The 26361-nt window shown below is 37.6% G+C and overlaps 1 protein-coding gene across 1 annotated transcript; it reads right to left on the bottom strand.

The window, feature by feature from the left end:
- Window positions 1–1377: 1377 nt before the first annotated feature.
- Window positions 1378–26361, bottom strand: LOC124962104 (transport and Golgi organization protein 1 homolog). The gene is given in 22 exon segments (XM_047521242.1): window positions 1378–2235; window positions 3806–3882; window positions 3985–4053; window positions 4734–4871; window positions 4991–5139; window positions 5259–5326; window positions 5403–5438; window positions 5553–5613; window positions 6470–6571; window positions 15685–15823; window positions 15997–16087; window positions 16176–16231; window positions 17120–17231; window positions 17332–17454; window positions 18118–18222; window positions 18401–18472; window positions 19947–20057; window positions 20147–20224; window positions 20475–20563; window positions 21279–21300; window positions 25845–25976; window positions 26306–26361. Coding segments are annotated over 22 exon segments (2034 nt in total). The 5' UTR covers window positions 26324–26361; the 3' UTR covers window positions 1378–2049.

Here is a 26361-nt window from a genome sequence, read left to right as displayed (position 1 = left end):
CCCAGTGGATCTGGAGGCTGAGACAGGAAGATCATGAGTTCAAAGCCAGCCTGAGCAAAAGCAAGGCCCTAAGCAACTCAGTGAGACCCTGTCCAAATAAAATACAAAATAGGGCTGGGGATGTGACTCAGTGGTTGAAAACCAGAGTTCAATGCCCAGTACCAAAATAAATTAGAAGTTATATTAATTGCAGCATTGCCTTGTGTCCTTAGGAGGTTAGAAGATATGCTCAAAATTGGTGTTTGTGACTTAATTTTTACATGTTTAAAAATGGCATATGCTATTACGGGAAGTTTTCCTGCTTCTGTTCTTATTATTAAATGAAAGTCATGTAGATTGAATTCCTCCTGGAGGACTCATAAGTTCCTTTTGAATTCTGAGTTATCTTCTTTCAGAATTCTCTTTGAACTTCTGTCTTCAGTAGTTTCAGGATAAAGAGATTTTGTTTCACACTGACGCTTTTGCTCCCTTTTCAGAATACTCTTTGCGAATTCAACAGAACAATGACATGTCATGCTCTAGGTTTCAATAATCCTACTATTTCCTAGGAATTAAAAGAAAGAAAGAATGTAGCCTGGCAGTAAACAAAAGTACCAGCCTTTTACAATGTTAATTTCATCTAAATCTTTAAATGTGCTGTAAAACTGACTATAATTGACATTACAGCTCTGGAGCACTAGTTGTTAGAAGCATTGTTTTAACGACAGTAGTTACAGGTTCAGGACTTTAAATATGGTACAATTCCAGATTCTGAGCCTTAATTGATTTTTCAGTAAAAGTAGCAGTGTTCAAATATTCATTGTACAATAGTATCTAACAAAAAAAAAAAAAAGGATTCAATTCAGCCCATAGATGCTGAATGAAGACACCTCATAAGCCCTAGAGTTTCAATCATTCTTTCTCATAGGATTATACTATTCTAATTTTTTTTGGTCATATTTCTTGAAAATCAGTGGCATGGTATGGGAAGGAGAAGAGACTGTAAATTTTAAAAAAAGAAATGCCCTTATTTTTTATACACATGACGTATCACTTTGATTTTGCTGTTATACACCGTGAAAGCAATAATGGCAAATGCAGTAGAACTTCAGGTAGAACAACCCTTGCTACTAATGTAAACTCATTCTCAGATAGGCAGTGAGGGTTGGAAAAAAGCACATGAATGTGCTATAAATAGAACCACAGACTTCTCAGGAGTTAAAGAAATCCCTTGTAGAGTCCACAGGTGAACAAGGGCCAGCTTCCTTAACAGTGAGCAACAGGGAGTGTGCTGCCAAGTCACTGTCTTCACTTCTGACCCTGAGTTTACATGCTTTCCAAATGGAACAAGCCTCATGACAATCCAATGAATCAACAGACACTTGAGGAATATTAATAAACAATTTTTTATTTACTATCACTACAAAGAACTTCAGCAAGAAGGGAAATAAGTTTAGGACCTTTGAGTAAACATTTTTAGCATAACAATCTGTGACCAGGTATTGAGACAGAAACATCAAGCTTGTGAACACCATTGCTTTCTATCAACTGGACTGCACTCAAAATAGGATAATGGAAATACATGTTCTTAATGCATTTTCACAGGAAATGTTCATATTTTATGATTTTCTAAATCATTTAGCAATTATATATGCTGCTTTAACTAAAACACAGGTATTCCTTATTGCACACTTCAAAGTTGGAAGGACACTTTAGGTTAAGAGGTGATCATTATTTAGAAGGGGAAATGATAATTTGGAACTTTTTGGCTCAAAAATGCAGACTGCCAAGGCAGCTTAGTTCTAAAAACAAATCCTTAAGACTTTTGGATTTCAAAGCCAATAATCCCTTTACATAATGAAGAGTGCACAGTCCACATTCTGACTAAGTGTCAGAGGTCATGGTTACAGGTTGTTTTAAAGCCTGTGAACAGTCCTGGCTACTGCTCTGAGAGGCAGATGAAGGTTCATCTCTAGAGCCTGAAGATGTTAAGTTTCTTGCAGAAAGCGATGGTGAGTAGTCTTGGGGACCATGGTTTGGGGTAAATCAGTACAGGTAAATCAGTAGTGTTCAAATCATCATACCAAATGGTGGAGGTCCAAAAGGTCCACCGAGCTGAAGTGGCCAAGGAAGTGGCCCAGGAAGTGGCCAAGGTGGCGATCCATATTGAACAGGTGGTGGTAGGGGCCCTCCCACAGGGGAGCCCATGAGAGGGACCACTGGGAAATGAGGGGGCCCTTTGGTAGCCATATTAACCTGTAATTTAAGATTTGAGAGCAGTTAGTTTTAAAATTCCTGTATATTAAGACAAAGTACCAACCAGGTAAACGCCAAAACCAGGACAGGCACCTGTCCAGAGAGCACCATCAGTGCAACAAAACTCTACCACTGCCACACGTTCCCATCGACAGCTGACAGAGGTTAGAAGGATGCCGCAAGAGCGAGCAGTGTGTGTTCCTGATTATATCTGCATGGGAAAGGGAAAGGCAAGAAGACTGGCAGAAGGTATTAACAGGTGACTTCTGACCAGTACGTCATGCTCTATACACTACAGGCGATTTCAAAGGGAGCACCTCCCCCACCACAGCTCTTTCATCACAATAGCTCAACACTTGCATATTAAGAAACTACAGAACATAATGAAAACTCCATTCTCTATGCATGTAATAATAGCTATTGTTCAGAGTATCTTCGGCAAGCCTTTCATATATCACTCAAATTCCCAGAACTTTAAGTAGTGTCTTATTTTAACTAAGAGGGAACTGAGGCAAATTTGCTGAAGGTCTCAGTGCATGTAAAAGGCCTGGCTTGAACTCAATCCCAGGTTTGCCTCTAAGCAATGCTCCTCCCACCTCTACTCCTCTCTATCAAAGGGTCTCTACTCTCTTTAAAGTCTTCAACTGAGAAGGGGTTTGGGGTCTTATCTAAGGTGCCCTTAGATAAAAACATTTCTCAGAAAATGTATATTCCTGGTATAGACATACAAGAACTCGCAAGTATTTTCCAACACGATACTACATACACAAATTAGAAAGACAAAGCTTTCATATTTACTTTCATTTACATTACACCGTATGAGATAATGACTATTTCCTATGAGAAGTGGGTTGGAAACTAAGCAATTAAATTTTTATTTTAATACAGAGCAGCAGAAGACCTACCAGACATAATAGCTACACAAGTTACTAAAGAATGCACTCATGTGAACAAATGAGTCTATTGCTTGGGACTGGCTCAACAGGTCATTTCACATTATCATTATTCACTGAAACACTATTTCACTTCCAGAAAATCTGTTACCCATCTCATTTAAATCACTCAAAATCAGGTTTGCCTCCTACTGTACAAATGGAGGAACTCCTAAACAGCATACTCCCAAGGATAAAATGTATAATGAATTTACTTTGCCTTAGAAATTCAACACAAAGTACAATTTGAAGTTGGAGTGATGACTTTTCACATTCTGAAGTTAATGATGGTTACACACTCTTCAGCAACACTCCCAAGTTAAGGAGAAAGGTACGCTCAGTACTGCATGCAGTTTAAGGCAAACAAGGTCAATGTCATGCTCCTCATATCCTTCCCAGAAATACACAGAACCCCGTTCAGTCCTCAACCTCTAAGTACTTACTGCTATTGGATGCTCAGCCAAAGAAGTAACAGTGGGAACTGAGGGGGCCTGGATTCATGGGGAATGGTTTGCTTTTCAAAAAACAACTGTGGTAGAACAAATAGAACACAAACAGGGATGAGGAAAAAAGCAAGTGCTGTAGGAAAGCTAATGTTCCTGCATGACCTCATGATTCACAATGCCTGCAGAATTTACCTTGCCCTCATCCATCAGCTTGGCTGGAGAAGAGCTCCTGGAGCTGCTATCCACAGGAGCTGGACCACATCCCAGGTCTGTTAGAGGTCAGAGAATGAATTTAGAATCATTCCAATGTGAAGAGAATAAATATCCTGCATCCACAATCCTAGAGTCTTTGAAATGACTTGGCCCCTTACCAGAGGCAAAGGGTTTCCCAGATGCCTCAGAAGACCATCCAAGACGAGATAAAGGTCCATCCATTGACCCTTGGGAAAGAAAGAACAGAACCCTTGCATGTATTTTGCAGAAGAAAGAAACCAATTGTGGGCAGGTCAGGGTTCAACAATAACTAGACAGCAACATCAAAGACTGGCTGCCCAATATATAAGTCACAATTAATGCAGAGACTTAAGTAAAAAAAAAAACTACCTCGGATTGAAAGACCAGCAGGAAGCCCTGCACATTAAGTACTGCTCTTGAACTTAAAGCTATAGACTTGAAGTATGTAGGCTGGCTTTTCTTCACTCTGTATAACCTGACTTCCAATCTTACCAATACTATAGACATATTTGAAATTGGAAATAAGACACAGCATTTCACATTATTATAATGACAATGGAAATATACACGCTACATAAAGTTTTAAGGTTACTTTTAGAATATTCGAGAAAGCAACACCAAAGAGAGTTAATTTAAAGATAAAGGCTTACACTTCACAGTGTAAAATTGTAAAGAAAAAAAATAATACAGGGAACTCTAGGAGAAAAAAAAGTATTCTACAGCAGATTTTACAGTCCACTATTTATCCAATAAGACAAAATAAGATATTTTCTTCTGTATATGTACAGGCCCACATTCTACACTGTTTTCAATAGAATACTCAAAAGGGGAAAAAATAAAAGACTCCTTGAAACAGTTTATTGCAAAGCAACATGTGAATGCTCACCAAATTCACTTCTACCCATATCTCTTCCATTCAGAGTAGCAGAGACAGGTCTCCCAGCTGGTTCTGCTGTCAGTGGAGGGGAACGTTCTCCAGCACTCACAGGGGATGGGCCAAAAGACCCATTCCTCCTCAGTGGACCTAAGGACAACAATGCCTTGTTCCCACTTAAAAGTAGATTTTACACGGTCCGCCCTTTAGCAAGTCATTCAGATTATTTCATAACCATTACACACAGAAATAAAAAGTAATTTACATACATTCTGCACCAAGAAATAGTCTACATCCCTTTACAAAGTGCTCCCTATCTCTCCGGGGAGGGTGTTGTGTCTTTGCTCTTCCCGCCATTGGTTTTAGAATCACAGGTTCATCTTGCCGCATTGCCATCTTTTGGGTCATTTCCAATAATCTTGAATATTGAGAAAGAATGGACTTAAATGTGAAACAGTAATCTACTCCTTCTTAGATACCATCTAGCATAGTCTTAAAACACTATAAAACATACAGGAAGGTATCAAAATCACATACTTGTGTCTCAAATTAGCAGCTTCCCTTCTCTCTTCAGCTATAGCTCTTTCTGCAACACGAGCTTTGAGCTATTAGAGAAAGAAATATTCAAATTCGGTTGTGTAGGCTATACACACAATAAGAAAAGGGGGGAAAAAGTCTTACCCAGTTATCATGAGCTTTCTTCTCATGAGTGGCAATCTGAAAAAGACAACACATTAAAAATAAATGTTTAGAGACTCATTATACTAGCCTATAATGGTCTGTATTAGATATCAAAAAATTCTGCAACTACACAACAGTATTAATCACTACCTGATTCTTAAATGAGCGCTCTGCTTTCTGAATTTCTTCCTCCATTTCTTCAATTCTCCGCCTAAAAATTATACTTGGTTTTATTAGTCAAAATAATTGAATAAAGTCTGAAACAATCTGATCATGTTCCCTTTACTCTGTGAGCTATACTTTTAAAGACTTCATCATACATAAAAAACACACTTTATCTAGTTATACCAATCATGTGAGATCAAAATTAACATTACACTCAGGTGCAATGGCACACATCTGTAATCCCAGTGACTTGGGAGACTAAGGCAGGAGGAACACAAGTTTGAGGCCAGCCTCAGCAATTTAGTGAGAATCTATGCAACTTAGACCCTGTCTCAAAGTAAAGAAAGGTCTGGGGATATAGCTCAGTGGTAAAGCATCCCTGGGTCCAATCCCCAGGATCAATCAATCAATCAATCAATAAAACCTAATACTATCTAATTGGTTTCTACCTTAACTGCGAGAGATTCTGAATTGATAAATTATAATTTCCTTAACTGTCCATCAATGTGTTCTCAAATAATTTTGCTAGGCATATCTTCTTCCTTAAAACTTTTCTTTTTTAAAATTATATCCAAAGAAGATTTCACAGCTCTATCAAATGGCACATTAATGGTTTTAATACATCACATAGCAAACTGCTTTCTTAAAGAATTACTCCAACATACAAAACCCTCAGAACTGTTTGCATGAACCAAGTTCCCTCATGGTCTTGCCAGCATTTGGATATAAGTGAATTTTTGTTAACATTTTTCATTTGTTCAACTGAAATTTATTTTTCTTCTGTATGAATTGAATGTATTCATATCCTTATTACTTATACTTCTGTGCTGCTTTCTTCTACATCATGTCAAATCAGATTCAAAAGAAAGGTAACACTAGAGTTCATTGGACATTGAACTCACTTGTAAGTTTTAACTTCCTGTGCAGACAAAACTGCTTTTTCATCTGCAGCTGATAGCCGCTGTGCTCTTTCTTGTCTCTCATACTCTTGTCGACTCAGTTTCCTAAAAATAAAACCAGTTTTCAAGTCAAACTTTCTCTTTTCTCCTAGCAGTGTGTATGACTGCTCTATTCAAATGTCACTTCCCACCCTTCTCTAAAATGCTTAGGATTATAAAATAGGAAAGGAATTTAAACCTGGAATTTAGGAAATCAAAACTGGCAAATCACTTACATTTTCTAACTTCTGCTCTTAATTCTCTAATTACCAGTAAATAAAACAAATGTAAAAACAATATGTGCCCCAAGGGCAAGTCTCCTAGGCTCAAGATGATGAAAACTCACTTTACTTCTAAGTGGAAAGTCAGGACTGATCAATCTAACACAAACATATCTGGGTAAAGCAGAGGAGAATTCTTTGTCATTTCTGCCATGGCTAAGTACATCTTTGTCATGCAGGAATTTGTTTCCCAATCCAAGACTGGTACCAAGATAACGTCAGCCAGAGAGAAAGTTTTTATGAACATGTCTTCTAACCATACAATTCACCACAGAACATTTTCACACTTTAGACACCTATTTCAAAAGAATTGTGATTAAGCAAAAAGGCAAATCTGAGTTCTGACAATGCCTACCAACCACAAAAAGAATCCAAACGGACCCACGACCACGCTATTATCTACTGACAACAAGTTTTAACTTTGATCATGAAAATCAAGACATTAATCTACTATAACGAAGGTAGACACATTTAACGGTTTAAAAAATACTTCCTGTTATCCTTGCACTGCTTTAGCCATAGTTCCAATTCAAAAGATAAGTAACTTGAAACTTAATTTTCCATGAATCAGAAGGAAAATTAGAAGAATTATAGTAACCAAATAGAAAAGGGGGTTATGTAGTCTTTTATAACTGCTCATTTAATTCTTCAGCAAATATTTTGAGTGTCTGTAATATACTAGTTACCTTGTAACATGCTGAAGAAGAAAGGAGCTCACTGTTTAAGATATAAATGATGACTCGGCTGGGATTGTGGCTCGGTGCTAAAGCGCTTGCCTAGCATGTGTGAGGCACTGAATTCTACTCTCAGCACCACATATAGAGAAGTGAAGAAAATAAAGGTCTGTTGACATTTTAACAGGATAAAATATAAAGGATGACTAAAATAATATAATAATTTCCCCCTGACTCTACCTTAAGGAGGAATGTGGAAAATACTGAGTCTTGAAGAAGAGGAGAGAGAATTTTGTTTCCAATAATCAATGAACTAGCCTGAGAGCACTAAGAACAATCAAACCACCTTGAGAAGAATACATAAAATGGGTTTGAAGTGATCAGAGTTGATAAGGCAGGGAAGATGTGTATGTGGCCAAGATCCTTTAGAAAAAGGAATCACAGACACACAATTAAGGCTGCCATTTAAGGTACTTTTCTCTTAGGTTCAGCCACGCATTGAAGATAACACAAAGATAGAAAGAGTCTGAACAAAGCCTTCATCAAATTCCTGGGCTTACAGAAAAAAGTGTTTAGGGCTACAAGTAAGGGTGACCCCCAGTAAAAGCCCTATGCTTTGGGTTAAGACTAGAAAGTACTGAACACTTTCAGTAATGAACAGACAAAATACCCACAAGGAACAATACTGAAACACTCAAAGGACAAAAGTCATTTTTGAATGATCTTAATTGCCAATTAAGTTCAAGTGACAATCTTACTGAGAGTAACCTCAACTCTTTTCTATAAGAAGATAACTTCAGGGGCTGGAGATGTGGCTCAGTGGTATAGCGCTTGCCTGGCATGTGTGAGGTCCTTGGTTTGATCCTCAGCACCGCATATAAATAAATAAATTAAATTACAAAATGCAACGACAACTAAACTTTTTTTTTTTTTTAAAGAAGATACCGTCATCATCTTAGGTGTCAAATTTCATCTATAATTATCACAACGTTTGCCATTCAAAACTGACCCGGCAACCATAAGATAAAATTCCATGAGTGAGAGGAGTTTCAAGATGGCGGCCTAGAGGGCGGCTGCATTTCATGTTGCTCCAGGACGCAGGATTCAAAAGAGGAGATAGTGAGAGACTTGGGACCAGCTCAAGGACGCCGAGTGAGTCTCTCCCGTTGGGGAGGCGTCCGGGATGGGGCGGTAGCCCCGGAACGCAGGGAACTTTGTGAAGTAGAGTTGCCCGGCAAGACACCCCTCCCCCAATGGAGCAGTAAACACGGACAACTGGGATCATCGTAGAGGAGGCGGCTCAGCACAGCGCTTGGACTCGGAGCAACCACTGCCATTTGTGTAATCATAAATTTACATAGGGTAATGTTGTTTGATTCATTCTGTTATTTTTTCCCTTCCCCCCACCCCTCCCACCCCTCTTTTCCCTCTATACAGTGCTTCCTTCCTCCATTCTTGCCCCGCTCCCTAACCCGCACTCTAACCCTAACACTAACCCCCCCACCCCCAATTATGTGTCATCATCTACTTATTAGCGAGATCATTTGTCCTTTGGTTTTTTGAGATTGGCTTATCTCACTTAGCATGATATTCTCCAATTTCATCCATTTGCCTGCAAATGCCATAATTTTATCATTCTTTATGGCAGAGTAATATTCCGTTGTATATATATATACCACAGTTTCTTTATCCATTCATCAATTGAAGGACATCTAGGTTGGTTCCACAATCTGGCTATTGTGAACTGAGCAGCTATGAACATTGATGTGGCTGTATCTCTGTAATATGCTGATTTTAATTTCTTTGGGTATAGGCCAAGGAGTGGATAGCTGGGTCAAATGGTGGTTCCATTCCAAGTTTTCTAAGGAGTCTCCACACTGCTTTCCAGAGTGGCTGCACTAATTTGCAGCCCCACCAGCAATGTATGAGTGTACCTTTCTCCCCACATCCTCGCCAACACCTGTTGTTGCTTCTATTCTTGATAATCGCCATTCTAATTGGGGTGAGATGAAATCATAACACTTTTAAGCTAGGTCAGAAGTAAATATCCAGAATGAAGCAAATTCAGAATGTGGGAGGCAGGGGAAATCAACTTCTAACATCTTTTACTGAAGTTAGAAGAGAGAATGAGATAAAATTAACATTTAGAAAAAAGACCCCAAAATTCAAGAGGTGGTTAGTGACCCTGAGTCGCGCAAATGCAAGAGGTAAGGGGGTGTGGGGAGGACTACACCTAGGCACTCCCTGATACAACTGCTAAAAAGTCAGAGAGAAATGACTACAGGAACTAGGGCAGGGTGAGACATTTGACAAAGGAAACAACAATGATAATGGACTCCTAAAAGAAAATTTTAAAACAAAAGTTAATTAATTGGCTATCTTGAAAGTGCTAAAACTAAGTAACAGTCAAAATTCAGCAATCAGATGAAAGATCCTTTAAAAATGGAAACTGGTTTTAACTCTGAGCAGGAAGCTTAGAATGTCCACCTACAATAATACAGATTATAAAAGTAGCAATATTTCATGGATAAAAATGCTATTCTCTGTTTATCCTTATACTACACTTTGATACACTCATCAAACCTATCACTAAAGCACAATGTTCAAACAGAAAGAAAGTAATTTCACCTTTTCCTTTCCCCTTTCCTCCGAGCGGGCACGATTCGTCCACATAAAAAAAAAGTTCCTCGGGTGGGACCTGTGTCTGCGGAGCGTTTTTCTGGGAGTTATCGACGAACCAAAACTGCCCCTAACATCTGGCCTAACATCTGGCCTAACATCTGGTGCTGAAAGACCCGGGATGGGTTTTTTCTGCTAACTAAGCAAGCAGAATCCCATCCGATGGCTCCTGCGCCCACAGATTCAGGCTCACCTTCCATTTACCTGGATGCCCAGTTTTCTGCATACAACTCCGGACTCCAAAATTGGTGAGTTCCCCTTAGGCAGGCCCCTGACCATTTAAAACACATCTCGGTCACCCGCAGCTCCCGCTGCAGTCCCCTCCTTATTTAAGAAGCGGCCGCCCCCACAGTTCCCTCTGCTGGCTCTCGGCCTTCCGCCGCTCGCCCGCACTTCCCTCCTGCCGCCCTGTGGCTTCACCCCTTGCGGCTCTCGCTGCTCAAGTGCCGAGGTGTGGGGGTACCTCCTTGGTCCTCATAATTGGTCTTAGTTGTTGGGTGGATGTCTGAATTTTATGGTGCTGAGATTCTTTCTCAGGGTTTGAAGCTCGCTCTCTTCTGCCTCTGCTCACCTCACGGCTCCCTCTCGCCACCCTGCGGCTTCCCCCCCTCGCGGCTCTCACTCAAAATCCTGGCCAGGTCTTCAAACTCTCTCTCGGCTCTTTGCCTGGTTAAACATTGATTTCAGGTGACGACCAAATCATTGTTCTGACCAAATCATTGTTCTAACCTCTTGTTGCCTGGCAGTGTGGTTCTTGGGATGCCAAATCCACTAGCCAGGTGGGTCTCAGATTACCATGGAATTCAAAACATCCAGCCCAGCAAACTCGCCGAGATGCTTATTATATCATCTCAAACCCCTTCACCTATTCCCTGAATCAGAGCTAAATTGTCCTTTAGATAGTAAGTCAGAATGGTCTATTTATGACACCCTAAATTCTAGCTTTATACAAGGTAAAATTATATGCCTAATTATGCTAGTTATAATTAACTACATATATGGGCAACCTGGTGAATGGAAAGGAACTTTTCCCCTTCTTGTTTTTCCTTTCTTTCTTGCTAAACTTCTCTTGGCTTCTCCCCCACCTTTTAACCCTTCTTTTCCTTCCAAGTTCACCTCATCTGTTTCTCCTTCCGCTCCTCCATTCAGCCCACCAAGTCCCCCAACCGCTCGGTCTCATACACACATTCTAGCTCCTTTACTGGAGGTGGCTGACATGGAGGGAGTAAAACCTGAACACATTCTCTTGGCTAATTCCTTATTTTCAAATCTTTTCTTTCTTATCTTAGTTCTCCCTGCAGGCTCAAGAAATTAAAAGGACCTAAGCATCAAGTCTCTGCTAGAACATATTAGCCCCTTTCAGATTCAGATCTCAGTCAAGGGTTACATTGAAATGTAAATGAAGAAAGGCTCAGTAGGAGACCAGGTTCAAACCCAAGAAAAAAAAAAGTGTCCATTTTAAATTTCTCCTGGGCTACAACTCAGAATACTTTTCTCCCTTTCAACTTTTCTCTCCTTCTCATTTTCTCATGCTTTAATTAATAACCATTATCATTTTTCTTCCAGGACTTTGTTTTTCTTAAATGCTGTATTTTTGAGCTCACAATTTTGATCCTACAGACCTAGGTTAATGATTTTTGATCAGTTCTTTTTATTCAACTCTAGAGTTATTTTTGAACGTCTGTTACATTGCAATGGAGATAAATATTACAAGGCCTTTGCTTTTGTGTTAAATATAAGCACGCATAAAAATTAAATTTTTAAAAATGGATCCAAATATTTTTAATTCACATGATTTAATGAGGTTCAATTTAAATTGGATATACTAATAAAAGTAAAATGTCCTTAAAATTAACTCACAAGTCTCTAAGTGATCAAACTAATAAAATATTAATGTTTATAAAATGTCTAACATCAATTTTTCTAGGAATTTTCTTCAACAGAAAAGAGACAGCAAATACTATTGGTACACTTGTCTGATATCTTGGTTTTTCTACAATGAGAGAATTGGAGTCAACATGTGTGGGATTACTCAAATGTGTTTGTTAGAGACATCTGATTAATTTATAAGGTTATTCCATGGAGTAACATACTTAAAAACATTATTCTTTGTATATTAAATGTGTTCATATTTTCCAGGTATACAAGCCTTTAAAGCAGAAAATTTATCAAGCTGCTGTTCTCCAAATTAAACTTGTCTGTAATGGTAACCCTATCATTTAATATTCTGTTATAGGACCTGTCATCAATAGGGTATATGTAAAATGACATTTAAGAAAGAGTGTAATATGCAGTAGCAAAAATGGAACTCAGCCAAAATTCAAGATAGCTATTGCACAAACTGAATGTTTTACTGTTGGTAATTCCATTTTGTATTTTCCTTGTAAACTCTAATTGATGCCTGATCAATATTTTGCAGAAGTACTACTTCAAGAGCGAACACCATAAATTAACTTGGAATAGTAAGCCATCACCTATAGAACAGATAATGTAAACCCCAATTAGATAAAAGGGGGTAAACAACTGTAAAGTTATAGACATTAAAGCTAAAGCCCAGTACTATTACTTTATGACTGGTGAGACTGACTTGCTTGATGGTTAAGATCAAACGTAGAGATAGAGATTAAATACAGAGGTCAAGAAAAACTCCATATTTGGGTCTTGCCCTCAAAGTCAGCCTGAATCCAGGGAAAAAGAGGACTTCTCCAAGGAGCTTTGCAACTCTGGGTCACACAACCTCCTGAGCAAGGAGATTGATGAGACTGCTAGAGAAAAAGCGACTCAGTGCATCTGCTGCAGAGGAGGGTCATGGACATCCCTAACGCTTTCAAGGAAAGTCACGTCATCGAAAAGACCCTGCCTAACCAATTGCACTAATGGAGCTAAGAAACTGCTCTTAAGTTCTCTATGAGTGACCCCTGTGGAAACTTAGCTGACTCTTTAACAGACAGGAACAGGTCACTTTGACCAGCTTGATCTTAAACACCTAGCAAATCAGTTAAAACCAAAGTATAGCCATTATTGGGCATTTAAAAATAATAGTAACTATCAAGAGAAACTGCTAGAGTCAGAAGTTTTTAGTCAGTTTAAGGCCTACAGACACAGGTAGGCTTAATCTATGTTTACTAGTAACAGCTTAAGTATAGAGATCTCTACTAAATGTTATGTTCACATTCCTGACAACCTAGACAATGTTAAATCTCCCAAATGAAGGCCTGTCCTCTCCAGCTTTTGCTAGGCCTTGTTATGGGAACAACTTTTCAGTTCTTCCACCCCCTTTTACTTCCATGTCAATTAATCAACTTGTATTGCAGAAATATCAGGATCTCACAAAAAATTGGAGCCTGGCTACAGATATGCCTCCAGAGAAACTATCAAGTCTCCAGTTCTTCTTGCCACAATGATACCAGCTCTACGTCCACACCCAGCAGGAAGTAATTACAGAAGACTGACCTTCATCCATGTACCAAAAAAAAAAAAAAAAAAATTTTTTTTATAAAAAAGGAAATGGGGGAATGTTAGGTATAAAGCCACCTTTCTCTCCCGCTACAGGAACCACCTGTCAATCTGCGTTACGCCTGCCTCTCCCATTACAGGAACCCAGCCTCCCAACCCACCTGTCAATCTGCATTACGCCCACCTCTCCCGTTACAGGAATTACCGGCTTACGTTGCCGTAACCTTCCTGCCTCCCACATTACGTTCTAATATGTCATTGGTCCATCAGTCAGTCTGTAATAATTCTCTTCTGCGATTGGTTCCTCCCAGCCCGCGAAATTCCCATAATTAAAAAGAAACCCTGCGCCATCTTCTTTCTTTTCCTTTCCCCTTTCCCCCGAGCGGGCACGATTTGTCCGCATAAAATGAAAAGTTCGTGTGGGGAAAAAAAAAAAAAGAAAGAAAGTAATTTCAAAGGAGAGACCAACAATGTAAAAAGAAGAACTACAGAAACTGTAAATATGTGTATAAATTGAATGAATGGTGAATGAATGTCTTGTGGAGTTTGCAGTACATGAAGTACTCACATCCATTACCACAAAGGTATCTAATCTAATTCAGGAGCTACTAAAGCACAGAAATAAATAAATCTTTTAATCTATGTCAGGTTTTTCTGAAATTCAGGATATACAGCATGGCCTTTAAATTATAAGAAGATGAATATAACAATCTGTGATTACACCAAGCTTACACAGGGGATGAGCAAAAGAATCAAAATATTTAAACTATTCAAAAGATACAAGAAAGAAAAAACAGGTCATGAAATAGAAAGCTAATTCCTCATAAACTTCAGGCACATATTGACATGGATGGCCTTGTATTTTAGAAAGTCCACTCAAGCAGTTGTAAAGAAAATTAATCAGAATTTGAAAGAAGTTATAAAGAGATGGAGGATGAAGACAGGAGATTAGTTAGGTAGTAACAGAAAAGATGACCCAGGCATGAGCTAACAGTGCCTGGGGATGAGTAACAGTACAAACCACAGAGCGAGAATGAATGGATTTTGCAGGAATTGAAGAAAAGAGTGCTACATTTGACTGCATCACAAAAAAAATCAACTGCCATTTACGTCATTCAGATTACTAGTAGGGACAGAGAAAAAAGGTGTTCTTTTAAAAAAAACAAGCGATGAAATGAGAAATGTTTCTCTGAAGCCGGCCAAGCATTTAGAACAAAATTTTGAGATTCTAAACAGGTTGCTTGGAGAGAAAGAATTAGAAAAGTTAAGGGTAAAGTTTCAATGTTTAATGGCATTAGGCAGTAGAAGTCAAAAATACCTAAAAAGAGTTAGGTCTGTAAGGTCTGTCTTTGCTTCACAAGACAAAAACTGCTATATATATGACAAAGAATAAAATATAGTAGCAAATACAAAATCTGACACAAACAACCTATTATTAGAGAATTCAAATATTTTTGTGGATAAAAACTTCAAATGAACTGCCAAATTATATCTTTCCAAAGAAAACTAGCTCAGTGACATGTATATTTCAGAAGATTAATATATAATAAATACTAAAAACGAGCACTTCTGTAATCAGAACTGCTAAGGTCCTCGTCACAGTTCAATTGTTTACTGTGAACAGCTGAGATATTCAAGTCCAAAACTTACTTCAATAACACCATCAATAAGTAAATTTTATTCCTTTTAGAAGTTTTTATTCTCAAAAATGCCATCCAAATCACTCAGGATTTTAAAGGTCAATAGTTAAAGAATTAAGTTCAAAACATATTAGAATTAAGTGACTGATCACAATGAAAGGAAACTGAAATAATGGTGGGATCGGAAGAAGCATCGGGATATTCAAAAGACAGGTATTTCCACATCAGTAACTGTTAGTTCCAGTTAGCCATTCCCGCTTCATATGAATCTGACAATCTGTTAGATGGAAAAAAGAATGCGAGTAACGGAACACAAAGCACAAAGGGAAAAAAAAAAACAAATCTCTATTAATTGCAACTGGAAGAAACTGTAAATATTCTTTCACAAAGATAAAATGATCTGTGTGAGGTCACAGAGTGATAGCAATAACAAACAATGAAAACCTTACCTGTGCAGAGCCATCTCCTCCTGCTGGTACAGTTCATTTAAAATGTGCACTTTCTGACTCAGAGTTTTGTACTCATCTTGCAGCCCAGCTTTAGCGGATTGGAGTGAATTGTGGTCATCTTCTAATTTCTTTATTTGGTCTGTTAAAAGATAAAACAACTGATCTCTGTATGTGCACAAGGACTTGAGAACTTGTTTGAGGGGGCAGTGCTGAGAAAAATGAGAAGCAAGAGAGTAAAAAGCCATTCTTTATCTTTCCATAAGATTTTGAGACTTCCCAGCATATGGCAATTTCATCTCCAGAAGAACTCACCTTCTAGGTTACACTTTGCATTCATTGAGGCTCTTAGCTTCAGTTGTAAAAGTTTTAGATCCTCTTCAACTACTGATATTGCAGTTTGCATCTAAAAATTACAGAAGAGAGACATACTCTTAATAGTGAGGCACAGGAAGCATTCACAGGCACTATGGGACTCTCACAAAGAACTATACCCAAGAGACATCCATCAGCTGCTTAATTCGATTTTTTACCTTCGCACTCTGGTCACCTGAAAAACAAAAGATGTTAACTGCTTTTCATTTCCTTGCTTTTTAACTCTATATTCTCCCAACATTCCCAAACTCAACAATGACCACTTTCAAACACTGAAATAAAAAATTCTATTGAACAACTGAACTGAGTAAATTATTTGACTTTTAAGAGAATTGCAAGCTTAGATTTAAGGGGAAAAAAAAAAGAATTCCTAGTTTGTGCAATAAAAATGTGATCTGTGCTACTCTTGTAAGATAAAAGCCTTTCTTCTCGCACACATCTGTCTCCACCTGCACAAGTAAGTGTCTTATTTAGAAAGATTCAATCCTCTAGTTTATCCTTGAATCTACCAACAGGTGTGGTGTAAAACACTCTATGCAAGCTATATCCAACTTGGGAGAGAACATCTGGAAATATTTTCCACATCAGTAAACACTGCTACCCCTCCCTCTAGCTTCCTTATAGCCTCTAGCCTCTGTTCTCACAGCCTTAGTTTAAGGCTCCAACCACCTCACTACTCTTAAAACTGCCATGGGCCTTAAAACCACAGAGCCATAGAGATGATGAGTATCAAAATCAAATACTTGCATAAAGTTGAGAAACAAATGTCTCTTACTGTACAATGTTCACTACTCAGAGGTTGAAGACATGACTGTTGCTCTGCACTGTACTTACCTAGTTCTTAATGGGAACTTCACATGCCTATTCTTCACATGCCTATTGCCACACTACACCCCAGCAACCCACCTCTGCCAATGCAACAGACATTTCTACAGATACAGGGAGATACACCAACAATTCTGCACAGAGCTAAAGAAGAAAGTCAGTCAGCTGAGAAGCAGCATCTGTCTACTTAAAGACAGGAAAGGAAAAAAGAATTCAAACTCCCTGAGACCAATCTTACCTCCTACTTCTCCATTGGCCAGTTCATCTGACTCACCTCCTCCTTCATTTTGACCCTCACATTCCAATTCAAGCTCTATCCCATTCAACTGTGTAATATAATTAGTCAAAGCCTAGAAAAGAAGTAAAAGGTTGGAAGAGTCTCTCAATTTTAATTCGGAAGCTTTCAGGAGAATTCCCGAGACCAAGCATGTATTTGCAGAATAAACTTACATTAATATTATCATCTTTCTGAGTAAGAGCTACTTCTACATCTTTCTAGGAGTTCTCAAATGATTTTACTTGCTCACTGAGCTCAGCATGTGATTTACTCCAATCTTCGATTTCGTGCTGCAACTGAAAAGTCAAAACACGTGAATTCCTATGGGTTAGGGTGGGGTTTTGCCCTGGAGACATCAGGACCACAAGATTTAGACAGGGAAATAGAAAGCCGTATCTCCCTGGTAACCTGTCACTAAGAGTTGAGACCTCAGTTAAGGAAGAGGGAAGAGTGATCCCAGTCTCAGAGCTGCAGTAAGAACGTCAGAGCTCTCAAGGAAGTTGACCCTGTTGATTGCATTCCCCAGAAAATTGCTGCCAATTCAAATCACTTCCTTCCAGTAAGAATGGATGGGCATATGTGACTGGCTCCTGAATTCAGACTCCTTATCATATAACCTTCCCTTGGCCCGTGAAGAAGTAACTACTCAAAAAAGGGTTATAAAATACTTAATTTTCTGCATGAAGAAGTTTCTTTGAGGCTATCAAGTTAATAACTGATTGATGTTTGATAAAAGACCATTGGCTAGTTCATCTGACTCACCTCCAGATGAGAATAGAAAATTCCAAACACATGGAGAACACATATATGCGCTCAATTTGGGGAGAGAGGTTTAAATTTGCACATCTAAGAAAAGGTCTTGCATGAATAATTCCTTACCTTAGAAACAAATCCAAGATACAAGGTAATAATATTCACTTCCCTAGATTACATTATGTATGACATCAATTTTTCTTTACCTGCTCTTTCTTCTTCTTAAGCCTAGCATTTTCTTCCTGAACCCGATGGCATTCACACTTCACCTTGTATTCACTAAGCTTAGCTTCATGAAGAGCAATTTGAACCTAATGCAAAACACCACAGTCAGTGAATTAATTCCACAGAAAAAAACAAAGTTACACTTTCCCAGACATCATGTACTTCTCATTTTTTGCACATTTTAGCACACCTTAAATTTTCGGTCTTCTAACAAGCTACTATGTTGTATTAATATCCTGTAGTAGCAGGTGTTGGCAGGTTTACCTGTGAAAATTCTGAAGCATTCATTGAAATAACAGCCTTTAACTTCTCTATAGATTTCTTCTTTTCTATTATCTGCCAGGTGAAAATAGAACACAAAATATGCATGAGGATTTCAGTAGAAATACTGATTTAAATATACATATATGCTAAAAAAGATAAACAAGACAAAATATATTTCAGCCCACCTCCTTACATTTCAGGTAACCAGACTAAAAGGTCAAAGTACAGATAATAAAAATAAGTAAATTAAAATTTTAAAAGTATAGAAAATTACTCTTTTAAGTACACCAGTTCAAATCAATAATTTTTTTCTAGTGATAAGAGAAAAAAGATTTCCCAAGATCATGTTAAAGCTCTCTTGCCTGAAATAAAAATGTGAGAATCTAAGGGCAAATAGACAAATCTCACATACAGAGGAATTCCAAAAAATTATACAGACATTTGCTCCTCAAGGAAGTGGAACAGAACTCTTCACTCTTTGCAGTGCCTGGGATTGAATCCTGGGCCTTCTGCATACTAGGCAAGTGTTCTACCATGAGCTGTATTCTGTAATACAAAGCCGATACCCTGCCCTTTCAGGTGCAGCCATTTTTCCCACCTCCCAACCACTTGTCAATCTGTGATAAAGTTGCTCCGCCCACCTCTTACATTAGAGGAATTTCCGGCCTACCTACAGCCATTTCCTGCTTCCCACATTACTTCCTAGCTTGTCAGTCTGAACATGCTAGCTAGCTATTGGTTCATCAGTCAGCTTGCAAGTATTCTCCTCTGCTATTGGTTCCTTCCAGCCTGGGAGATTCCAATATCTGGGAGAAGCTTCCACACCATCTTTCTCTTTTCCCTTCTTTTCAACCCCAGAGCGAACACGCTAGTCGTCCGCATAATAAAGTCTCTTGTGTGAGGCCCTGGTGGATTTCTAGGAGCTATTGTTCAGCCGCAACTAAGACAGGTGTAAGGAGCGCCAGTTCTGTCAGAGGGGCTGGAACTACCGCAGGTCCTGAGCTGAGCTGCATTTTTCCTTATATATCCTTAGCCCTTAACTCTTCATACTTTCACTATGGACTGTATATAGTAACTTCCAATGAATAGGCAAGGGATTGGAAGAATCCCAGTGGAGAAATCTGGTGAACACTACCCTCAGCTGGGTGATCAAGCTTACCTGGGGTGGGATATTTCAGAACAGTCTCGACTATCTTTGCAACTTTTATATAATTATAGAACTATTCTAAAGTAAAAAGTATTAAAAAATAGGATGCTGTAAAACAAAACAACATACAAGCACTGTTCAAAGGGGCAATAGTTTCTGCATGTTTCAAAGGGCAGAGCAAAGCAATATGAAAAATATCCAGGACTGAGGACAAAAATATTTCCTAGGCCCATAAAAATAATTTCTTGGATCAGTACTGAAAAGTTCCACAAAATGGGCAGAAGCGGGTTCATCTTCCCTGACTCCTAATCCGACTTTACTTAACACCACGGGGAAGTCCAACTTAACCCATTTTACAAAATACTTCAAAAGCCAAATTACAGCCACCAAAACTCTTACCAAGTCCTCATTGCTGACATTTTGTTCTCTCTCAGATTCTAACACAACATGAAGACTTTTAGCTCTGTCCTCAAGAATCTCATTAGTTTCTTCAAGTAGCTTGATTTTATCCTAGGAAAACAGATGTCAAGATCAATACTTATCCATTACATTCACTTTTGAGTTTAGAATGTAACTCCCATGAAAGAAGGGATGTGTACCTTATATTTCATTGCTTCGTCACAGAGGACCATGTTTTATTTCTTGGTTTCTTGAACATGTTTCTTTGATTCCTTGATCTATGTAAAATAAAGCATTCAGAAGTAAAAGATACATGTTATAGTCTTACTGAAACTTACTTTCAGGTAAGTGACACCTTCCACAAGAAAGCAGTAGTTAATACATATGATGATTACTTAGGATTCGGATGGTTTATATGAAATAATGAAAGAAACATTTAAAAATGATTTAAAAATATCTCAACTATAAAACAGGTGGACATGATTCAAGCTGGAATCAAGGGGGAAAAAACTAGAAAAATAATTCTACCTTTGGTTCATAATTTGACACTTTTTGCACTAGTTCTTCATTTTCTTTCTTCACGTTCTTTAACTTTTCAGAAATTTGCTGTTCAGTAACTAAAAATGGTGGGAAATCCAGATTATTACAATCACTAAATGAAATTCAATTAAATTGACTACAACCAAAGACATGTTACCTGGCATTATGAGGAAATACTTCTTTGCATAACTAGTAAGCCTTTGAAAAGCAATCTATAGTTAATAGCAATAAGGGTGTGAAACCCTATTAAAATTTAGGAAAAATATAAGAATGATGATATTTCAATTGAAACTCATTTCAAAGATGGGAAATACAGTAAAATGTTGTAGTTTGATATTCCTCACTTCTTAAAACACTTTCTTTTCAGAAAATGGAATCATTTCAAATTTATATAAATTTTTGGCAAAAAAAAACAAAATGAAAGCATACTGACTAACATTACCATTCTATATGTACTCAAATCAATTATTGAATGTATGATTAAATCATTAGCACAGAAATACTGTTCAAATGTAATACATCTGCATTACATCAATATTCAAAGTGAAGAAGACCCAATTTAAAACTAATCATCTTCTTCCCACAATTTGTTCTTCCTCATCTCCTATCTCAGTTGGTCCCATCAACAACTACTCTATTATCCAAGCTAGCAACCTAGGAATAGTAAAATTTTAATGAGTTAAAAAAATAATAAACATCAACAATCACTATCACTTCTAACATATATAAAACACACATCAAACACAAATACAAAGGGTTACTACAAGTTACAGAAGAAGGCTAAAAATTTACCTTGATATTCTGTTTCTTTGACCTAAAAGAGAGAGAAATAAAGATTAAATTAGATGTCATGCATCTGCTTAAAGAAAGAGAATCAAAACCAAATGAGAATATAATAACTGTCTGGTTCTGGATTAAAAAATAAGTACTTAGAGGAACCAGGAAATTCCACCAGAAAACTCTTAGAACCCATAAGTGAATTCAGTAAAGTAGCAGGATACAAGATCAATGCTCATAAATCCAATGCATTTTTATACATAAGTGAAGAATCTTCAGAAAGAGAAGTTAGGAAAACTACCCCATTCACAATAGCCTCAAAAAAAATAAAATACTTGGGAATCAATCTCACAAAAGAGATGAAAGACCTCTACAATGAGAACTACAGAACACTAAAGAAAGAAATTAAAGAACACCTTAGAAGATGGAAAGATCTCCCATGTTCCTGGATAGGCAGAATTAATCTTGTCAAAATGGCCATACTACCAAAAGTGCTATACAGATTCAATGCAATTCCAATTAAAATCCCAATGATGTACCTTACAGAAGTAGAATAAGCAATCATGAAATTCATCTGGAAGAATAAGAAACCCAGAATTGCTAAAGCAATCCTTCGCAGGAAAAATGAAGCAGGGGGTATTGCAATACCTGAACTTCAACTGTATTACAAAGCAATAGTAACAAAAACGGCATGGTATTGGTACCAAAATAGACAGGTAGATCAATGGTACAGAATAGAGGACACGGACACAAACCCAAATAAATATAATTTCCTCATACTAGACAAAGGGGCCAAAAATATGCAATGGAGAAAAGATAGCCTCTTCAACAAATGGTGCTGGGAAAATTGGAAATCCATATGCAACAAAATGAAACTAAACCCATATCTCTCACCGTGCACAAAACTAAACTCAAAATGGATTAAGGACCTCGGAATCAGACCAGAGACCCTGCATCTTATAGAAGAAAAAGTAGGTCCAGATCTTCAACATGTTGGCTTAGAACCAGACTTTCTCAACAGGACTCCCATAGCACAAGAAATAAAAGCAAGAATCAACAACTGGGATAGATTCAAACTAAAAAGCTTTCTCTCAGCAAAGGAAACTATCAGCAATGCGAAGAAAGAGCCTACAGAGTGGGAGAAAATCTTTGCCAATCATACTTCAGATAGAGTACTAATCTCCAGAATCTATAAAGAACTCAAAAAACTCAACACCAAGACTACAAATAACCCAATCAACAAATGGTCTAAGGAAATGAACAGACACTTCACAGAAGAAGACCTACAAACAATCAACAAACATATGGAAAAATGTTCAACATCTCTAGTAATAAGAGAAATGCAAATCAAAACCACCCTAAGATTCCATCTCACCCCAATCAGAATGGCGATTATCAAGAATACAAGCAACAACAGGTGTTGGCGAGGATGTGGGGAGAAAGGTACACTCATACATTGCTGGTGGGGTTGCAAATTAATGCAGCCACTCTGGAAGGCAGTATGGAGATTCCTTAGAAAACTTGGAATGGAACTACCATTTGACCCAGCTATCCCACTCCTTGACCTATACCCAAAGGACTTAAAATCAGCATACTACAGAGATACAGCCACATCAATGTTCATTGCTGCTCAATTCACCATAGCCAGATTGTGGAACCAACCTAGATGCCCTTCAGTTGATGAATGGATAAAGAAACTGTGGCATATATATACAATGGAATATTACTCTGCCATAAAGAATGATAAAATTATGGCATTTGCAGGCAAATGGATGAAATTGGAGAATATCATGCTAAGTGAGATAAGCCAATCTCAAAAAACCAAAGGAAGAATGATCTCGCTGATAAGTGGATGATGACATATAATGGGGCGTGGGAGGGGTTAGTTTTAGGGTTAGAGTGAGGGTTAGGGAGGGGGGCAAGAATGGGGGAAGGAAGGACTGTATAGAGGGAAAAGAGGGATGGGAGGGGTGGGGGAAGGGGAAAAAATAACAGAATGAATCAACCAACATCACCCTATGTAAATTTATGATTACACAAATGGTATGCCTTTACTCTATGTACAGAGAAACAACATGTATCCCATTTTTTTACAATAAAAATTAAAAAAATAAATTAAAAAAAATTAAAAAAAGAAAAAAAAATAAGTAAAGGAGAATAAGCATTTCAAATTCAATTGGTAATGATACTTCATAATTAGCCTGTCATATAAAAATACTACAGTATGTATCTTATGCCACAGTGAATATACAGCTATTCCATCTTAAAGACTTGAGAACTTACCTTTAATAATAGAAATGGTTACTGTTTTCATAAAAGTACACTAATGCTTTACTGACTCAAAATTGTTTATTTGACAATTCTAAACAGCCAGGATAAAGTCTAGAAACAATGACTGTTCAAAGAACTCAAAGGAAACAAAAAGATATGCCACTTGTTTATTTTCTTAGATGTTGATGGACCTTTATTTTATTCATCTCTTTATATGTGGTGCTGAGAATCGAACCCAGTGCCTTGCACATGCTAGGCAAGCACTTCTACCACTGAGCCACAAACCCACCACCGACATGTGCCGCTTTTAGTCACCAAAAAACATCTTAGAACTCCAATTTCAATTTGGCTCTTGGTTGAATTTAGAAATAATCTAAGAGGCTACATCACCTATTTCTGCAAATCACTAAAAAAAAGCAGTAAGAATCTAAAAAAAAAAAAAAAGATTGCTAGAAGAAAATACGCAAGCAACAAGAGAAACGACAGTTAACATCTTCTGGAAAAAGCAAAACCTGAATCATTTCCCAATGATGGCAATGAACTGTCACATAATAAAACCTAAGCAATAATTATTTTAAAACTTCACTAAATTTCTTTGTAAATTAGCATATATGTCTCCTTGTCAATGTTATAAATGGTGATGGGATACTCAGATGTATCCACAGATCATCCATGGTATCTTGGTAATACTGTAGACCCTAAAATACCACTTAGAATGATCTTGTTATAGGAAAATACATTCAGAAAACTCCAACATAGAAAGAAATGGACATTTCTCTAATGTCATAGCCTTACTAATCAGAGAGTAAGCTTTCACCCAAAATGACAGCAAAGGAAAATGGGAAGTAGCAAAAAGCAGGCATCTAAGGCAGGGACCAAAACTCCAAAGTCAAATGCTGAGACTGAGGAACAGCAGCTAAGACCCAGATCCTACCTAACCTAGTGAAAATAGAAACAGGTGCCAGGGTTCTTGATAGAACCAAGAGAGAAATAGAAAACATTTTCATTTTTTCCTTTTCTCTTTACCTTTCAATCCTCCTTTTTTCCTTTTAGCTGAGAACAAGTTCAATAAGATTAGAAAAGTCCTCAGAGGAATCCATGCAAAGGATTCTTCTTTTTAAGAAGGCATTTCTTTTTAAGTGGTTTTATACTCAATTGTACAAGGAGAGGAAACTTGTATTAACAATGGTATGTCTGATATAATTAAGTAATCAGAAAAGAAATACTAAGATTTGGAAAGATTTACAGCCCATGTATCTGGCCACTTTAACTGTTGAGTTTCAAAAGAAGGCTTTTCATGCAAAGTTCACTTACCTAAAATAATTTTCCTCCGATTACCTTAAGTAACTACCAAGCAGAATGACCTACAGTACAAACCTATGTAAGATTAAGCACATATACATTTACATATGCACATACACATACATATATGTACACATACACACATATATAGACAAATTCTGCTCAGAAAAAAAAAAAGACTAAGGAACAAAAAATTTAATAATATGTCTCTGGACAACATATAATCTATACATCCAAATAAAAAGCTATTTTCTAACATATGATTGAATGACAAAATCTGGGAAATGCATATATAAAAGAGTGAAAAATTACCTCATCTCCTTTTTATCCTTTGCAGCATTTTTTTCCTGTGTATGTGCTTATATAACATACAGTTCATCAACATTTAAATCTTAGTTTCTGCTTTTTTCTATTTCACATTAAAATGTGAGCATTTTCTGTGCCTCAAAGTCTTTGAAATATATAAAGCTGCCTACTATTCCAGTATATGAACATACGTGAACTTCAAAAGACCCCTGTAATGGAATAAGTTGTGCTAAGTTTTCAACCTAATACACAGTTCCACTGAAAAACCTTACCGAAAATCTTTAAAGCATAGTTAGTTATTTCTTCAGGATAGATTACTAGAAATATTATGCTACATAAAAGGATATTTATATAACCTATCCCATCTTTTATCTCACTTGAAGACTTCTGATATATATGAAACTACTGGTCAGAATGACTGTAAGAATTACCACTTCTACTCACTGTACCTACCTAATTCTTAATCTTTAGGTTTTGATACAAGGAACTTATAAATTGAAGCTTTCTCCTTGATATTTTTCAGGTTATCTTGTTTCTTAAGTCTTTACCAACACAAAGATTACACTAAATTATTTTATAAAGTGAGTGTGACGTCAACCACTAATTTGTGTTTAAGTTAGTAAACTGGAAAGGGGAGGGGCAGTGACTACAGAATACCCCATGCATTTATGTGCTAAGGTAGAAGGAAGTGAATTTACTCACAACAAGAATAGTTCTCCAGAAGAAAATGGCAAATGAAACAATTCCCAAGAAGACAGTGAGAAGTACAGGCTTCCACCGCAGTCCATAAAAATCAGGCCCAGGCTGAACACCATTGGGCAATGTGGCAACTAGCTGAAATAGACAAGTCAGAAGCAATGAGAAAACTTATATTCATAACAAAATAGTCACAAAGAATCATCATGGCAGTTCCAAAACCACCACCATCATCTGAAAACTACCTCCTCAAAATTCTGCATTAGCTTCTTCCAGAGACAGGATCCTGGCAGTGTCATATTTCTTGTTTGCCCACAGTGTTTAAATACTTTAAATTGAGCATCTATTTCCATTTGGAATAGGCCCTGCCGACATCATATTGTCTAACACCTGGCTAGAATCCCGCTAGGGGGCGGATACTGGGAATGACCCTCGCCTTCCCACCCCGTTGGCGCTTCCCGCCTTACGCCTGCAAAACACGTCATCAGCCGGTGCTGCGAGGCGGACGGCAGTGCACGGAGCT

The sequence above is a fragment of the Sciurus carolinensis genome, chromosome 12 (assembly GCF_902686445.1).
Source record: "Sciurus carolinensis chromosome 12, mSciCar1.2, whole genome shotgun sequence".
In the NCBI taxonomy this organism is placed as follows: domain Eukaryota; kingdom Metazoa; phylum Chordata; class Mammalia; order Rodentia; family Sciuridae; genus Sciurus; species Sciurus carolinensis.
Note: the sequence above shows the minus strand (reverse complement) of the source record. Positions and strands in the feature narration are given on the sequence as shown.